The 17,209-nt window shown below is 51.9% G+C and overlaps 1 protein-coding gene across 1 annotated transcript; it reads right to left on the bottom strand.

Annotated features, from left to right (window-relative positions):
- Window positions 1-322: 322 nt before the first annotated feature.
- Window positions 323-15,822, bottom strand: LOC108291227 (DENN domain-containing protein 3-like). Its single transcript, XM_017511449.2, has 6 exons — window positions 15,666-15,822; window positions 12,062-12,222; window positions 10,876-11,009; window positions 3,572-3,690; window positions 3,358-3,495; window positions 323-2,020 (listed from the first exon to the last, which is right to left on the bottom strand). The coding sequence occupies exons 2-6, from the start codon at window positions 12,214-12,216 to the stop codon at window positions 1,820-1,822; spliced, it is 747 nt and encodes a 248-aa protein (XP_017366938.1). The 5' UTR covers window positions 12,217-12,222; window positions 15,666-15,822; the 3' UTR covers window positions 323-1,819.
- Between the last annotated feature and the right edge of the window lie 1,387 nt (window positions 15,823-17,209).

Raw genomic sequence — 17,209 nt, 5'->3', positions numbered from 1 at the left:
GTGCCCTTTCCATTACAATCAACTTCACTGGCCAGGATTCTGTTTGCGGAACGCGGGATAAACACGGAGCGGAGCCTGCCCAGCACTTACTCCCTGCTAGCCTCTGTTCGCCTCCGTGTTCTCTTTCACATGACCACTTCCTAAAACGCGACCACTGTTAAGTAAGATCCTGGAAATCACCACCACCATGGAGAAAAGACATGAAGAGTCTGCATTAAAATGATGTGATGGGTGCTCAGAAGGGAGGAGCGGCCAGGGGTCATTTCATTTTCAGGACCTCCCACCAGTCACTGCTGGATAAAGGACGGACGCTGGACACCAGTGTTTAATAAACAAAATTTATTATCCATAAGCTGAAGATACCTGAGGTTACCTGAGGACTGGCATTAAATAACATGATAAAAGTCTGTCAAAAATACATGTATAAGTATTCATGTGTTTACAAAAGCAAACTCCGACCTCTCCCCTGCTAGAAATTGGGAACGTGCCCCCACCGGAGGCACAGCCTTGCAGGAGGATGAGGCCACAAAGCTCTGCTCTTCCCACATTGTCAGAACGCCCCAAGAAGTAAGTGGCTATGCAAAGCCTAGCCTGGGGAAAAGCTGGCCCGTGGTGTGGACTCTCCAAAATGCAGACCCAACCAGAGGCCAGCCTGCCTTTCCATTTGGAGACACTGCAGAGCTTCTGGAGGTGGCCCATTCCAGGAGCCTGGCAAACACCTCCAGAGACACTCGGGGTGTGCCAACTCTGGGGCTGTGTCCTGAGTACCCAGGGCTCCAAGGCCCAGCCCGTGGATGGGTGCTCGGGGGGCACCCCCGCACACTCGGCATGTGCTGATATGCTCTCTCCAGTTCCAACAGCCACACCAGAACCTTCCACGGAACATCTAAGTAATGAAATCTCAACATTACAGTAAAAAAGTGCAAAAGGTCTCTTTTGCAAATCTTTGTGTACAGCTGAGATGTTCAGTTCAGTGAAGCGTCTTGCCCATGCACATCCAGCACAGACATGGGCTGAACCACACGCCCATCTGGGACATCTTCACTGGAATACGAGACCGTGCATGATGCTATTTTACTTTAGATTCTGTGTAGTTTCCTGAGCATATTTTAGATGGAACTTTTTTTGGTCTGCGATCTTTGGCAGAAAAAAGGTCTCTAGCATTATTATAAAAATTGTGCATTTATTTAAAAGAAAAGGAAAAAAGACAGCTTACCTCAGCTGGCCCAACCCCTCTCCCAAAATCTGATCCCACTGTGGACACCTCCAGCTGCGCAGGCCCTATCCACCTCCTCTGCTGGGAGACACACCCTTTGTTATCTGAGCCACTCTTCCTTCTCACAGGCCTCGCTGGAGGCCCCAGGGCCCCGGGCTCACCGTCATGTGCCCAGCCCAGCATTCCTCCGTGATGCGTAAGGACCGGGTAAGTGAATGCTTGAGGTAAGGAAAGGCAAAACCAGAGATGTGAGAGCTACAGGTCACCTGTGACTCAGCCAAGCTGCCGGCTCCATGCCGGCCCACGGTGGTGATTTCCAGCAATTTCCAGGCAACACACAAAGTAACGTCTCAATAGAGGTTATCACCAACAAGATGCAGCTGCCTGCCTGAGACACACCCCAACAGGACACACTCTTGGTGCAGTTTAGCCAGAGGACCCGAAGGCCATTGAGAAGCTGCATGGCCATGGGTCTCGTGGCTGGCCACACGGTAAGCAAGCTCCACGCTGAGTCTGGGCTGCCCTGCCCCCCACCGCTCGGGGCTTCTGCTCCTGGCGGGCTCGAGGGGGCGGCAAGGTTCTGCTTGGCACGCTCTGCCACGTCTATTCCCCTTTCCAGATGGCGATCTTCCCCTCGTCCTTGCCCGACCCGCTCAGCACGTATCTGTCCTCAGCCGAGCACAGCGTCCTCACAGTGTCCATGTGCGCCACCAGCTCCTTCTCCACGGTCTTGCTCTCAGCATCAATCACGTAGATTTTCCCCTTGGGTGTTCCCTGCCACAGCCCTCGGCTGCCCACCCAGACCTGCCAGGGAGACACAGGAGGGGTCAGTGGAGGAAGGAGCCCCTCCCAGGCATGCCAGGGCTCTGCCCGGCTACCTGGAATTGATGCGTGTGCCCCCAAAACTACCTCCTTCCTGGACAGGACTCTGCCGGCTGAGGGCCAGGGCCACCTGGCAGGTGCAGAGGACCCTTCTCAGGCTTAGAACCTAAGGGCCAAGGGGCTCCAGGGAACGAGACTGCATCGCGCGCTGGAAACGTGCTGGGGGTGGATTGCAAGTGTTCTCACCACCCAAAAAGCCACCTGTGTGCAGTGATGGATATGGCAATTGGCTTGACTGTGATTATTTCACAATGTATATTGAAATAGCACTTTGTATACCTTAGATATATGTAACTTCTTTTATTTGTCAATTCTATCCCAGTAGAGTCATGGGGAAATGCTCATTAACTCCCCCCGCAGTGTCTCAGACTTGCCTGGGACCTGGAACTCCAGCTGTCCTTCCTGTTTCTCCCTTTTTGGGTGGGAATGTCTAACCTCTGCCTAGCCCAGCCTTGTATTTTGGGGAGACAGACCTTCTAGCTGCACAGGTTCCCAGTGGAAGAGCGGCAGGTTCTGCCCCAGGTGGACCTGCCCACGGCTCACCCACATGGAAGGGCACTGGGTCCGCGTGGAGATTTGGGTCTCAGAACAGATGCTGGAATGAGCAAGGACTTTGGGGTATGTAGTGATGGAGGCAGTGTATTTTGCATGTGGGACAGCTGTGGATTTGGGGGTCCAGAGAGCAGACTGTAATGGGTTGAACAGTGTCCCCCAAATCCATGTCCTCCCTGAACTTCAGAGTGTGAGCTTCTTCGGAAATTCAGTGTGACCAGCGTCCCCACAAGAGACACAGGCACAGGGGGAGAGAGTGCCACATGGCCTAGGCGCAGATTAGAGTGCCACGTCCACAGCCAGGGACCGTGGCCGCATGAGCAGGGGGCGGAGAGAAGGGCCCGGAGTGCAGGCTCCGCTGAGCCCCCGAGGGAGGCCGCACTGCTGACACCTTGTTTCTGGCCTCCAGCCTCGAGTACTCTGAGAAAATAAGGCTGTCACTTGAAGCCGCCCTGTTTGGGGGAGTCTGCTGTGGGGTCCTAGGAACACCTGGTTTGTGAGTGCTTGGGCCACACCATGAAACCTGCAGCCTGTGGTGACCTGTGTGCCCGCTGGTGCCAACCCTGTGCGTGCCTGTTGGAGGGGCCGAGAGGCGAGGGCAGGAGGGCACAGGGTGTGTGTGTGGCTGGCTCTCTGGGGAGCGTGGGGACCCGGCCGGGGCAGGCGAGACCTGGCAGGATGCTGGGGGTGGTGGGCGCTTCCCCTACCTGCTTCTTCACCCGGATCATGCAGACGATCTCAGAGCACTCCTCCAGGGGCACCCTCTCGGGGGGCTGGGCCAGGTCCTTCAGGCTCCAGATATAAACCTCACTCCGTCCTGCACATGCCACCCACAGCTGCTCCTGCTGAAACACGGGGCACGGTGTGGGCCGTGGGCCCCGGGCCACACGCATGCTGGGCCCAGAGCCCCTGCGGGGATACCTCGGGAAGGAGCTGGAAGGCCAGGAAGGAGGTGCTGGTGTCTGTGAAGTTCTCCTCAATCTTCAGTTCTTGACGAAGGAAGCCATTCGTTGTCACGACCATGATGCTGCTACCTGTACCTGCGGAAGGGAGGAGCTGGGCTGGGGCTGGGCAGCACCACTGGCAATGTAAGATGCCCACACCTGACTCTCTTGCTGCTGCTGAGGAAACCGCAGGAATCCTGTCCCTCATCCGCGGCTTTGAGCACCGTGGCGAGAAGATGCAGCTGCTTCTCGGAGGCGGTTCAGGGCTTTCTACACCTGAAACCCACGTGGCTCCAACAGCAACTGTTCGAATTCCAGGGAACAACACCCAGCCTCTGGGGAGCATGCCCTGCGTGGTTCTAAGCACCCCTCATCTGTTAACCACTCCGGCAGAACGTCCTTTTTGTAAAGCAAGAGTTTTCACATCTGTGAGATCTGTGAGCGGTTGGAAGCAGCACCATGGACGGATGTGAGGCAAGTTCTCCAGAGAAGACAGAGGTCAGCGTTCAGGAGACAGAAGCGTGCCCAGCCCTCCTTCCTTACGCTCTGACTGCAAGCATCCCTCCCTCTCCACTGCCCCACGCTAAAGCCCCGGTGTTAGCACGGAAGTGGGAGGGCAGGAGAATAGGCCTGAGAGAAGTGGGGAAGTGGGGGAGGAACAGGGGACAGGAGTGAGGGGCCAGCACAGGGGAACAGCAGCGGTGAGGCTGGCAAGGGGGGTAGTGGGTCTCAGGTACCCGTGTGCTGAACTGAGGGGCTGGGCTCCATCCTGGGGGCACAGTGGCCATGGGGCACCCTTACTGTGCCTCTCTACTCCTCACCCCTTTCTTGCCCCATGACCCCTTTCCCACACAGGCCAGGTCCGTGCCACTGGGGCTCCGTGCCCGCCGCCCAGGTTCTGGGCCTCTGTTGCTGGCATCTGGCATTCTCTGCGCCTTTGAGGTGGACAGTGCTCTGGCTTCCCGCCTCCCCACCCTCAGTGCCCTTTGCAGTGGAAAGCGTGGAGTTCACATCTCACTCTTTCAACAGTGAAGTGAAGACTCCAGGAAGGTGAAGGGGCTGCCCGGTCGGCCCGCATCCAATGTTCATGCCTGGATCCAAGCCCAGATGCCCGGGAGACCACAGCCCACCCCAAAGTGCACCCAGTAGCCTGGCAGACGTGAGCCTCCCAGCACGGGTAACTGGGGGCAGAGGTCCAGCCCCTTCTAGAAAATGTCCCAAGCACCCGCCCTTCTGAGCAACACTCCACCTTGGTGGTACCCCTCCCTCACCAGGGGAGCTGCTCATCCCAGCCCGGGGCACCCCCAGCCCCACCTTGCTCAGGGCGCTGGGAGGATTAGGGCACCACCACCCTGCTCCATGCTGTCTTGCAGGCTGCACCACCGCACCCACTGACACCCAGATGGAAATAAGACAAGGCCTGACCCAAATCTCTCAAGTGCTAACATCTGATGAGTGGCCACAATTTTTGCTCATTATCCTCATTAGAGAAAGACTCAGAATAGCCTCATAGGCAAATGCCTCCGAGTTTACCTGAGGAAAGCCCGCCTTCCTCTTGTACCTTCCTCAGTGTGGTTAACAGGAAAACCGCCTGTTGCATTCAGACAAGTCAAATGGGAAAGTGAAGAGGCTCGTGTGTAAAGATACAATGCTTACAACGAGGCTGTCGGCCCGCATGATGGCTCACGCCCGTAAACCCAGCACCGTGGGAGGCCGAGGCAGGAAGACGGCTACGGCCCAGGAGTTCAAGACCGGCCTGGGCAACACAGTGAGACGCCTCTCAAACAAAAACCCTTGTCCATCCTCACCTCGTCTCTGGTCTCCCCGGCTAGGTTAATCCAAAATGCAACTGCAGAGGACAACTTCTCACACACACACACACACACACACACACACACACGCACACACACACACACCTGACGGTCCCTAGAGACCAAGCAGAGCCAAGGGCCCGGTCCCTGAAAGAGGAGAGAGACTGCAGCGCTGCAGTCACCCGGCTCTCTCCGAGGCCCCGAGGAGTCCAAGTTCCGGCAGTGCACAGCATCCCGACCTGGCCGAGGTAGGTTTGGGGCTGCCGGCATGGCTGGAAATGGAGGAAAAAGAGCCTCAAGATGAGGGAACCCCAAAATAAACATAAATGTCCTCGAATCCCTGGCTGCTGCCTAAACTGCAAATAAACAGCAGAAAGTGGTAGCTGGAACATTCTGGAACCAAGAAGGCATTTCAGTGCTTCCTGCGGCTAGAGAGAGGGGAGGTTAACAATAGTTCCAACTCGGGGTGTCCAACCCTTCGGTTTCCCTGGCCATGCATAAATTCACTAACACCAACAACAGCTGATTTGCAAAAAATAATCTCATAACTTTTTTTAAAAAGTTCTCGAATTTTTGTTGGGCCACATGCAAAGCCATCCTGGGCCGCGTGCAGCCCCCAGGCCATGGGCTGGACAAGCTTGCTCTAGCTCATCCGAAGTAGAAAGGATTGGTTACAGCTTGGGTGTCCCTGGAAATCTCAAAGGCCGTGCATTAAGAGTGAAGACCACGCTCCAGGACGAGGGTCAAAACTGAAATAGACTCACCCTAGACAAACTAAAACCAAGCCTCTGCATGGGATCAAAGTGACCTGCCGGTAATTTAAGGACCTGCCAGAACACACCCAATGCTCTTTAAAGCTATACTTGTATCAGAACAGACTACAAATCAGAGATTCTAAGAGACAAATAAGGTCCCAATATTATGATAACAGGGTGAGTTCGGCAAGAGGATAAACAATTAAAATCTTCATGTACCCAACACCGGAGCTCCCTGGTACATAAAGCAAACGCTGATCAATCTAAAGGAGAGACCAACTGCAGTACAGTCACAGCGGGGGGGCTTCAACACCCCACTCAGCATCGCCTAGCCAGGAAGTCAACAAACACTGGAGTTCAACCACACGCTGGACCAAAGAGGCCTGCTATTCACAGAACATTTCACCCAACTATGGCTGAGACACGATCTTTTCATCAGCACGTGGAACATCCTCCGGAACAGACCATATTGTAGGCCACAAAAGAAGTCTGAGCGATTTCAAAAAAGTAGAAATCTTACCAAGCATCTTTTCTGATCACAGCAGAACAAAACTAGAGATCAGTAAGAGAAACCGAACACGAGGAGATTAAGCAGCCCGCTCCCAAACAACACTGGGTCAATGAAGAAATTAAGAAGAAATTTAAAAACTGTCTTGAAACAAATGAAAATGGAGATACAACAACCCCTAATCCATGGGAGACGGTGAAAGCGGCACTAAGAGGGAAGTTGACAGCAATAAACACCTATATCCAAAAAGGAGACTTCAAAGAAACAACTTAATGACGCACCTCAAGGAACGAGAAAAGCAAGAACAAACCCAACCCCAAATTAGAAGAAATGATAAAGATCAGAGCAGAAATAGAAAAAATGCACACTGAAAAAAATATGGAAGACCAACAAAATGAAAAGTTGTTTTTAAAAGATAAACATCTACAAACCTTTAGCTAGACTAAGAAGAAAAGAGAGATGACCCAAATAAATCGGAAATGAAGACACAGCAAATGAGACCACAGAAATACAAAGAATCACCACAGACCATTTTCAGCAACTACACGCCGAAAAATGGGAAAAGCTAGAAGAACAGAATAAATTCCTGGACACACACAACCTAACTCAAGACTGAACCACCAAGAAATGGGAAACTTCAACAAACCAACCATCAGTAACGAAATCAAAGTCACAACAAAACTTCTCCAGTCAAAGCAAAGCCTCTTCACTTCTGACTTCTACAAGCCTTTAAAAAAGAACTAATACCAATCCTAATGAAACTCTTAGAGGAAACACTTCCAGACTCATTCTAGGAAGCCGGCATGACCCTGATACCAAAACCGCTATTTGGTTCCCATGTGTGAGTGAGTGGGTCTCATGAAGACAGAGAGGAGACTGGGAAGGCCAGGAGGGTGGGTGGAAGGGTGAAGAGAAGTTGGTTAATGGGTATCAATGTACGTTTTGGGGTTTTTACAGTTTTTTGGAGAGGCTCTTGCTCTGTCGCCCAGGCTGGAGTGCAGACCCTTATAGGTCACTGCAGCCTTGAACTCCTGGCCTTAAGCAATTTTCCCACCTCAGCCTCCTGAGTAGCTGGGATTACAGGAGCAAGCCACCGAGCCCAGCTCCAAGTTTTCTTTTTCTTTTTAAAAAACATTTGTTTATAGAGATAGGGTCTTGCTATGTTGGCCAGGCTGGTCTCTTAAGTCCCAGCCTCAAGCAATCCTTCTGCCTTGGCCTCCCAAAGTGCTTACAAGCATGTGCCACTGCACCCAGCCCACACATACAATTTGGTAGAACAATACCTAGTTGTCAACAGGTCCGTAGGGTGACTATAGTTTATAATAATCTGCACATTTCAAAATAGCTAGCAGAAAATAATTTAAATGTTTTTAGCATAAAGAAATGACAAATATTTAAGGTAATGAGTATCTTAAGCACACTGATCTGATCTGCACAAATTACATGAATGTGTTAAATTATCACATGTACCCCCAAAGTATGTACATCTATTATGCATCAAGTAAAAAGTTACTATACATGTGAAACATCAAAATGTGACGCAACATCAAGAGAAAAACAGTACATAGAACCACAGATGATCCAGTATCTAGCAGACAACTTTATACCAATAATTACAAATCTATTTTAAAACTTTTTTTTTTTTGAGACACAGTCTCACTCTGTGGGCCAGGCTAGAGTGCAGTGGCATGATCTCAGCTCACTGCAACCTCCGCTTCCCAGACTCAAGCGATTCTTGTACCTCAGTCTCCTGAGTAGTTGGGATTACAGGCATGCGCCACCACACCGGGCTAGATTTTGTATTTTTAGTAGAGACGGGGTTTCCCCACATTAGCTAGGTTGGTCTTGAACTCCTAACCTCAGGTAATCCACCTGCCTCAGCCTCCCAAAGTGCTGGGATTATAGGTGTGAGCACCCAGGTATATATTTTAAAACTTACAGGAAGATATCAATAGAATGCATGAAGAAATGAAGAATTCAGAAGAGAAATGGAAGTTGTAGAACTAAAATGAAAATTCACTGGAAGGATTTAACAGCAGGAGAACACAGCAGAGAGGTTCAGGGCTTATCCAAACAAAAGTACAAAGAGAAAAAAGAATGAAAAACAATTGTAACAGTGCCCAAGACTTGTGGGACAGTATCAAGTGGAGATTATATATTATATACACATACAAAGAGGGCAAGTAGGGCCAAAGGAATATTTGAAAAGATAATGGTTAAAATTTTTCCAAAATGTATGACCATAGACCCCAAGCAAGACCAACACAAAGATCTTCATACCTAAGCACCCAGTGCAACTAACGGAAGCCAAAGATGAGCCTTTACAGCAGCTCGAGAAGACTGACATACACGGCCAAACAATAATATGAACGATGGCAGATTTCTCATCAGGAACAAAGAGGAAAACGGGATGATATTTCTAAGGAGCTAGAAAAAATAAGAACTATCCATCAGCCTTGAATTTGTTTCCAGCAGACTCAAATTCTATGAAGCGCTAAAGGAAATTACTCCGGCTACTGGGAAAAAAACGTAAGACAGAAACCTGGGTCTCTAGGAAGAAATGAGGCTCACCGGAAAAGGTAATATATGGGCAATTTCTTAATTTTTCTTAATTTTCTTAAAAGATCATTGACTGCTTAAGCGAAATACTGTAAGCTTCTTACCCATCCATGAGGTAGTAGCGTAGTTGAGGAGGAAGGTGGTCGGTTAAGGTTGCATATTGCAATTCTTAGAGCAACCACCACAAAGTGAAACAAATGTAATGCTTAAAAACAATAAAGAAGGTTAATTTGAACATAAAAATATTCAATCCAAAAGAAGGCAAGAAAGGAAGAACAAAAGAAATCAGACGAGGGGAAGAGGCACCATCGTTGGCTCGCACCCAAACACGTCACTGCTGCCCTGAAAGTGAGCGGAGCCGTGGGCAGGGGCCCACACGGGCACTGCTCAGGGGTGGCATCGGGGGCACCGGGCACAGGACAGGGCGCTCAGCAACATCAGCTGTGAGGGAGCCACAAACCCAAACCTCAAGACATCACTTCACACCCGCTGGGATGGTTTCAATAAAAACAGGTAAGAACAGGTTTGGGTTCAGATATGAAGAAACGAACCCTGAGACCGCAGGGGGGTGGAAGCTGCTCCCGCCACCTCAGAAAACAGTCTAACAGTTCTTCAGTTAAGCAGAGGTACCCAGTGTCCACCTGGGGCAGGGGAAGGATGACCAAGTGGCTCCATATGCACACGACGCAGGAAGGAGCGAGCTATTGATACTGATGCTCAGGAAGCTATCGCGGAGCCCTAAACACATTCTGCCGATTGAATACAGCCAGGTGCAAAAGAATGCATACTGTAGGGTCCATTTACAGAAAGTTCTCTAAATCCCAAATTCAGAGTGACGGAACTAAGAGCACCTGTATCCCCTGAAAGGGGGCATGGCCCAGAAAGGGAACAGACACTTTCGGCTGTAATGGAAACACCCATTCTTGATTTGTTTCATGGCTATGTAGTTTACATGTTTGACAAACTGCAACAAACTGAGCCCTTTTTGGTGGGTTTTACTACGTGTGAACCACGCTTCCATTACAAAAAAGAAAACATATTCCCAGTTGTCACTCATGTAATCCAGCACATTCCAAGGAAGACCTCAAAGTGCAGGCAGCTTCTGTGCTCTGCAGCGTCCAGAAACGCAGACACAAGGTTCCAAGCGAAGCACCCGCTCCTGCTCCTCCCATCGCCCCTGGCAAAATGCCCAGCCTGGGTCCATGGAGAGTCCCAGGCCACAGCTCTGTGCCAAGTGGCCGAGGGGAACATGGCACGGGCTCACTGGCTGGCCCCAGGTGTGGAGACATGACGCACACAGAGGCCTCCCGGGAGAAGCAGCCATGACTCCAGGGGACACCTGGGCCAGCTTCAACCCCAGAGCAGGGCACGGCGAAAGGCACAGCGAAAGCCAAGGTGAGGGGCAGCAGAGCAGTGGTGCATCCAGGCAAGCAGGCGTGCCACTGGCCACTGGGTAGAAAATCAGAGGGAGGCCTGGGAACCCCAAGAGCAGCAACGCAGATGGAGCAAAGGCTGCTCAGAGCGCAGAAAAGGAGCCGGTTTAAAACACAGACTGGAAAGGCATGAGGCAGAGGAGAGCCGCTTTCTGCTCAGCATCCTTTCCCCAGAGCAGGGAGCTAGGGTGCCACTCTGATGGGGCCGGACTTACAGCACCACAGGCGGTCGCCGTGCAGTCTGATGGACGTGAGGCCGCCGCTTGGCAGCTGGAAGCGGCTGGTCACCCGCAGCGTGCGCACGTTCCACGCCAGCACCGTGCCGTCCACACTGCATGAGTACACCTCGCTGGGGGCACAAAACACACACACACACACCTTTAACTTGGGCCCTTGGAAACACTGCACCCGTCTTAACCCAGGAAAGAACCAAGTCACATTAGAGAAAACGTGCTCAACACGGGTAACATGCGAACATGAAAATAACATGCACTCATACTCCGGATGTGGCCACAGCCAGGCTTGGCTCAGATGAGCTGATTCAGGGGAAAAGGTGGGTTTCGGGGGGTGCCCACCTGTCCTACCACCAGGGGCCACAGGCTCAATGAGCTGTTGGTCACAGAGCCACGACGTGACCATGAACTGAAATGGAGCCTCGTCGGTGCGCACCATTCACACAGGGGGCCTGCTCTTCAAAGCTCACTGGTGACATGGCCGGCTGCAGGTGCAGGCGGCTGTGTGTGGGGCGGGGCTTGAGCCTGTGCCCTGCCCCACCCCGGTACCTCCTGAGCCAGTTTTGCCTCCAGGCTAGCACCTCCTTTCCCACCGAAACAAGGCACCCCGGACACTAAGTCAGGGGAAAAGGAGTGGGGAGCGTGGCCCCGCATGCAGGGCTGGGGCTGCCTGGACCAACTGGGCAGCCTTGGGCAGCCCCACCCCAACGAGCCTCTGCTTGAGGAGACCCCCCCCCATCTCCCTGGACGTCCACTGTGTCCAGTGCCGCTCCCAACATGGGGCAGCAGCACAAGGCAGGCCAGGCCAACACTGAGCACTCAGGTGATCTCCCAGGAGTCCAGGCTTCTGATACCATGGCTGGTGTTCCTCTGGGAGGCTGTGCCCTCTCGGGGCTGCCCCAGGCTGCCATGCCCACAGCAGGCTCGGCAGGAAGGCCGGGGTGGCACCTTCATCACCACCCTTGGCTCGTTTTGGTCTTGTGGGTTCTCTGCACCCATGAGCAGAAGGGGACCGGGGACACCGGCCAGCTTTTCTCATTCCAGGTCCACTTCACTCTGTATGCCCTGCCTGGCCCCTGTGGGCATGAGCCTTGGGACCCCTACCCTCTGTGCCTCTGCCCCACCCAGGAGCCAAACAATCCCTTGTCCCAGCAGAGCCCGCCTGCACCTGGGAGCCTTCTGTCCATCCTGCACGATCAAGTCCATGACGCTGGAGCGGTGGTCTGTGAGCTGCTTGTTGCAGGACATGCTGTGGACGTTGATGATGTAGATGACGGAGTCCTCTGAGCCCACCCACACCTGGTTCTGGTCTGCCATCACCATGCAGTTCTGCAGAGGCCACGGGAACATGAGAACACAGTCAGCTCTCGTTACCAGTGAAGTCCTGTTCCATACGTTTACTGCAAATGCTGGAGCGGATGTGGAACCATTGCTCCTAGGGTACACGCCAGCTCAGGGTCCTGTGAGCCTCTGGGTCCTGACGTTCTCACCAACCCTTCAGTACACAGCCCTGTTCTCTGCGTGCTTCTGTTCACAGACACCTTATTTGCTATGTATGGTTGATTCATTAACATGGAACCCACGGCCGCCAGCACGGTAACTGCGGCCTGAACAAAGTTCATCTGACACATGCATTTTCTCTGCAAGACGGGTCACCACCCCCTTGTGCTTTGGGAGCGTGATGCTTGCGGCTATCTCAAATGGTAAAACCACCAACAAAACGCAAAAAATGTGAAGACCGCGGCACCAATCAGGCCGAGGACAGGACACTCGTTGGCCCAGAAAACGCACATCAGGCGACTCTGGTTTTTGCCCACTCTGGGCACGTGCATGTATGTGGATCACCAAGAAAGCACCACAAGGATTTGTTTTGGGAGTTACAAATAAATATTAGCCGGTAGTTGAATTTGCAAATACAGGATCTCCAAATGATGAGACCTGACTGTGTGTGAACAGGCAAAACTGGCAGTGCTCCCGGTGGCTAAGACGTGCTCAGGGTTCCTGGCTAAGCGGTCAGCACAACGATTGCTTTTAGACTTTTTTTTTTTTTTTTTTTTGAGACAGGATCTCAACCTGTCACCCAAGCTGGAGTGCAGTGGCATGCTCATGGCTCACTGCAGCCTCAGCCTTCCAGGCTCAAGCGATTCTCCTGCCTCAGCCTCCCAAGTAGCTGGGACTAGTCCCACCACGCCTGGCTAATGTCTTCAATTTTTAGTAGAGATACGGTATGCCCATGTTGCCCAGGCTGGTCTCGAACTCCCAGACTCAAGCAATCCTCCTGCTTCAGCCCCTCAACATGCTGGGATTACAGGCGTGAGCCACTGTGCCCAGGCTTGAAATGCTTATAACTAAAAATTAAATTTAGAAAAATAATTTCCCAATTTTTCCTTTTTTTTTTTTGGTTTAAAGCATTATTAGACTTTTGTAAATGTTTTTACTGTATCATGGATCCTGTGACTTTATCATCTGAGACTCATTATTTGCATATGGGGAAAATGGTTTAGCAATCTTATCATCTTGCTAACATGTAGCCCTCTCAGCAGTATATATTTGAATTCACGATATTTGTTTTATAGCGGTTTTGCAAGCACATACTGTGCCATGGATTGCCACATTATTTTTAGACAAGGGAACACTGCCATCAAAATTGATACCATGGCCGGGCGTGGTGGCTCACACCTGTAATCCCAGCACTTTGGGAGGCTGAGGCGGATGGATCACTTGAGCCCAGGAGTTTGAGGCAGCCTGGGCAGCATGGTAAAACCCCGTCTCTACTCAAAATACCAAAATTAGCTGGTGTGGTGGCACGCCTGTAATCCCAGCTACTTGGGAGGCTGAGGTGGGGAGGGGGGTCACGGAAGCCAGGACGTCGGGGCTGCAGTGAGCCGTGATGGCACCACTGCACTCCAGCCATGGGCAATGGCACTGAGGCCCTTTCAAAAAAAAAATTGATACCCAACAATGCCTAATGTATACTTGGGCACTGGAGTGTTCTTTTCACATTAAACATGTAAAAAAAATAAATCCTATCATGCTCAAAGAGTAAGGCATGAGGATTTCCCAGCAGACCCCACGAGGCTGCACTGGAGGAGGGCTGCAGGTGTGAAGATATTCTGGAAGGTATAAAATGCAACTGAAGTGTGGAAATCATCTGTGAATCCATGAGTGAGAACAGGAGAAACATGGACAGAGGATGTGCAGCACTCAGCAGGGCGTGCAGGGCCACAGAGCACGGGAGCTCCTGGGCGGCCTCTCGAGGGCAGGGAAGTGCACACAGAGCCGCAGCAAACAGGGACAATCCCCAAGAAATGGCGGTCTGGAGGCAGGAGGGCCCTGGGGGCCTGGAGAGATGAGCAGGGCAGGACTCCCAGCTCCTACGCTCAAGACAGCATGGTCACGGAAGAGGCGACACCATGGCACTGCAACGGACACATCACTAAAAGTGCATTCACAGTTGTATTTGTTTTAAAATTATCAGAAACAATTCAAACTTGCTTTTAATCAGGGGTGTCCAATCTTTTGGCTCTCCTGAGCCACACTGGAAGAAGAATTGTCTTGGGCCACACATAAAATACATGAACGTTAATGATAGCTGATGAGCTAAAAGGAGAAAGACTGCAAAGAAAAACTCATCATGTCTTAGGAAAGTTGACGCATTTGTGTTGGGCCTGTTCAAAGCTGTCTGGGCCACATGCAGGCCCACTGTGGCCCAGCTGCAGGCCACAGACTGGACAAGTTTGCTCTAACAGAAAGGAATCGTGCCATGAGTGGACGCTGAGTTTGGCTGGGCCCTGGCCTCTCTGCCACCTGGCAGGCGGGGACAGCTGGATAACACTCAAGTCACTGCAGTGGGAGCTGTCTCCTCTTTTGGTCCAAGAGAGACCCAGTCACCACTGTGGCCCCAGGAAACACCAGGGTGTACAGGAGACACTGCAGGGCATTTTAAGGTCTGGTATGCACAGGAAGCTTAGCGCTACAGTGCGGGATATGAGAAGCGTTCTCGGTCTGGGCAACATGGCAAAACCTCAACTCTACAAAAAACACAAAATTAGCCAGGCACAGTGGCAGGAACCTATAGTCCCAGTTCCTAGGGAGGCTGAGGTGGGAGGATCACTTGAGCCCAGGAGGTCGAGGCTGCAGTGAGCCATGATTGTACCACTGCACTCCAGCCTGAGCAACAGAGCAAGAGCCTGTCTCAGAAAAGAGTAAAAGAAGTTGTTCCCAAAGGGTGGTGTGAGAACTCTGATAAGCAGGCAGAGACCACAGTGGCTCCACTTCACAGACCTGACATTTTTGATGTTTATTACTATTACTGTTTGTTTGTTTGAGACTGGGTCTGGCTAAAGGCATGCTCCACCATGCCCGACTAAATTTTGTATTTTTTGTAGAGACGGGGTCTCACTCTGTTGCCCAGGCGGGTCTCAAAGTCCTGGGCTCGAGTGAGCCAAAGTGTTGGGATTACAGGTGTGAGCCACTGCAATCAATGTATTTGGGAGTGGGGGGGGGCGGGCAGGGCGTGGCCTGAAATCTATTTTTAGATGAGAGCGAGTCAAAGCCATTACTGTCTCCCTCAATAAGAACGTTAAGTAGAAGGTTGGAACAAGCTTACACTTAATATAAAATCTTGAGGTAAAAGTTAAGACCCGCTGTTTACAGAAAGTGAGCAATGCTGTGCAAGAGCACGTATCGTGTCGCATACGGGTGATCACGCTCGGGTCTCAGAAATCATGCAGGAATGCAGAGGCGGCTTTCCTGACGCTTCGTGTACTCACCACCTTAGCGGTGCCCACTTTAAAGGAGTGCTGGTGGACTGTCCAGGAAGAAGCATCGAACACTGTCACCTTGCCTTCGCTCAGAGCACACCATAACTTGGGGTGAGCATTTTCAACTTTTTCGGCTGGGTCAAGATGCCCTAAAGAGAAGAGCAGCCCAAAAATGTTAGGAGGAAGTGCTTTTGCTGGAGTGCCACTGCTCAGGTGTCTCCCGGGCCCTCCTAAGCTGCAAGTCCATGCTAGGTGCTGCACATACAAAGATGGGCCCCTGCAGAGGCTGCCCTGCCTTCCCGGAGCTCAGAGTCAAAGGAGCAGCTGGCTGGTGAGAGGGCCACGCAGACAGGGGCAGAGCCGAATGCCCAGGAGCTTTGCTAAGCCAGGACCTGCGGCTGAGTGAGCATTCACCAGAGAAAACAGCCAGGCAGAGGGAATTGGAAGAGGGAGCAGGTGGGCCCAGAAGAGAGAGAGCGAGGGAGGGAAGGAGGGAGAGAGGGAGGGAGAAAGGGAAGGAGGGAGGGAGGGAGGGAGGGAAAAAGGGAAGGAGGGAGGAAGGGAGGGAGAGCAGCTGGAGACGGCGGCAGAGGCCATCTCATGAGCAGCGGCTCCACGTCTTCCCCAACACTTGGTGGTGTCCAGCTTTTTAATTTTGGCCATTCTAAGGGTGTGGCGCTTTCAAACTGTGGTTTAATCGCATTTCTCTAACCTGCTGCCTTTAGCTGGTCATTCCCATGCCCTCTTGTGGGAAGTGTCTGTGTCCCACTCTCCTTAGTTTGCAGCTGTCCTGCTGTTATTATACAGAGATTTTTTTAGAGATAGGGTCTTGCCATGCCGCCCAGGCTGGAGCGCAGCAGCGTTCACAGACACGATCTCAGCAAACCGCAGGCTCCGACTCCAGGGCTCCAGCCACACTTCCACCTCACTGGGACCACAGGCTCATCCAGCCAGCTGCTCCGGTGTTCTGGATACGAGCCCCTAACTGACTCCATGGTGCTGTATTCATAAATTACATATAAAAATACTAACCATGAAGGAAAGACTGGTGAATCTGACTGCATTAAAAGCAACGATTTTGGCAGCACCCACTTTCAAGAGCCTTCCCAGTTTGTAACTTACACTTTCACTTGCTTCAAAGTGGCTTTTGAAGAGAGTGAAAGTGTAAGTTACAAACTGGGATGGCAGGGTCTGGGGAAGGGGCCGTAAATGCCGTGTCCAGCCATGAAGATGGCATGAAGCCTCCACGACAGCCCAAGAAGCAGGCCCAGGAGAGGGACAGAAATGAGGAGCTTCTGGCAGAAAACAAAGCGAACCAGTACCTCCAGGGGCAGAAGGCACAGGCCGTGGGGAGGCCCGGCCACAGGTGGAACTAAGACCCCTGGCGCAAGGCACGCAGCTCCCTGTGCCTGAGTGGCGGCAGCCCGGCCTCCACTCCTGTTTCAACACCTGCATCCCTGCCAGGAAGCTCTCACCACCTTCAGCTAGACTGAGCGTTACCCTGCTGCACATTCAAGAATAAACTTTTATTAAAAAAAAAAAAAAAAAGTCTG

The sequence above is a fragment of the Cebus imitator genome, unplaced genomic scaffold (assembly GCF_001604975.1).
Source record: "Cebus imitator isolate Cc_AM_T3 unplaced genomic scaffold, Cebus_imitator-1.0 Scaffold449, whole genome shotgun sequence".
Lineage (NCBI taxonomy): Eukaryota > Metazoa > Chordata > Mammalia > Primates > Cebidae > Cebus > Cebus imitator.
The sequence above is the reverse complement of the archived record's forward strand: the minus strand, read 5'-3'. Positions and strand labels throughout refer to the sequence as shown.

Excerpts from the sequence above, each read along its gene's own strand:
- LOC108291227 (XM_017511449.2), bottom strand. The coding sequence starts at position 12,216 with ATGGTGATGGCAGACCAGAACCAGGTGTGGGTGGGCTCAGAGGACTCC. Across the intron at positions 11,010-12,061 it reads GATGGACAGAAGGCTCCCAG|CGAGGTGTACTCATGCAGTG; the intron begins GTGCAGGCGGGC and ends TTGTGCCCCCAG. Across the intron at positions 2,021-3,357 it reads TGATCCGGGTGAAGAAGCAG|GTCTGGGTGGGCAGCCGAGG; the intron begins GTAGGGGAAGCG and ends TCTCCCTGGCAG.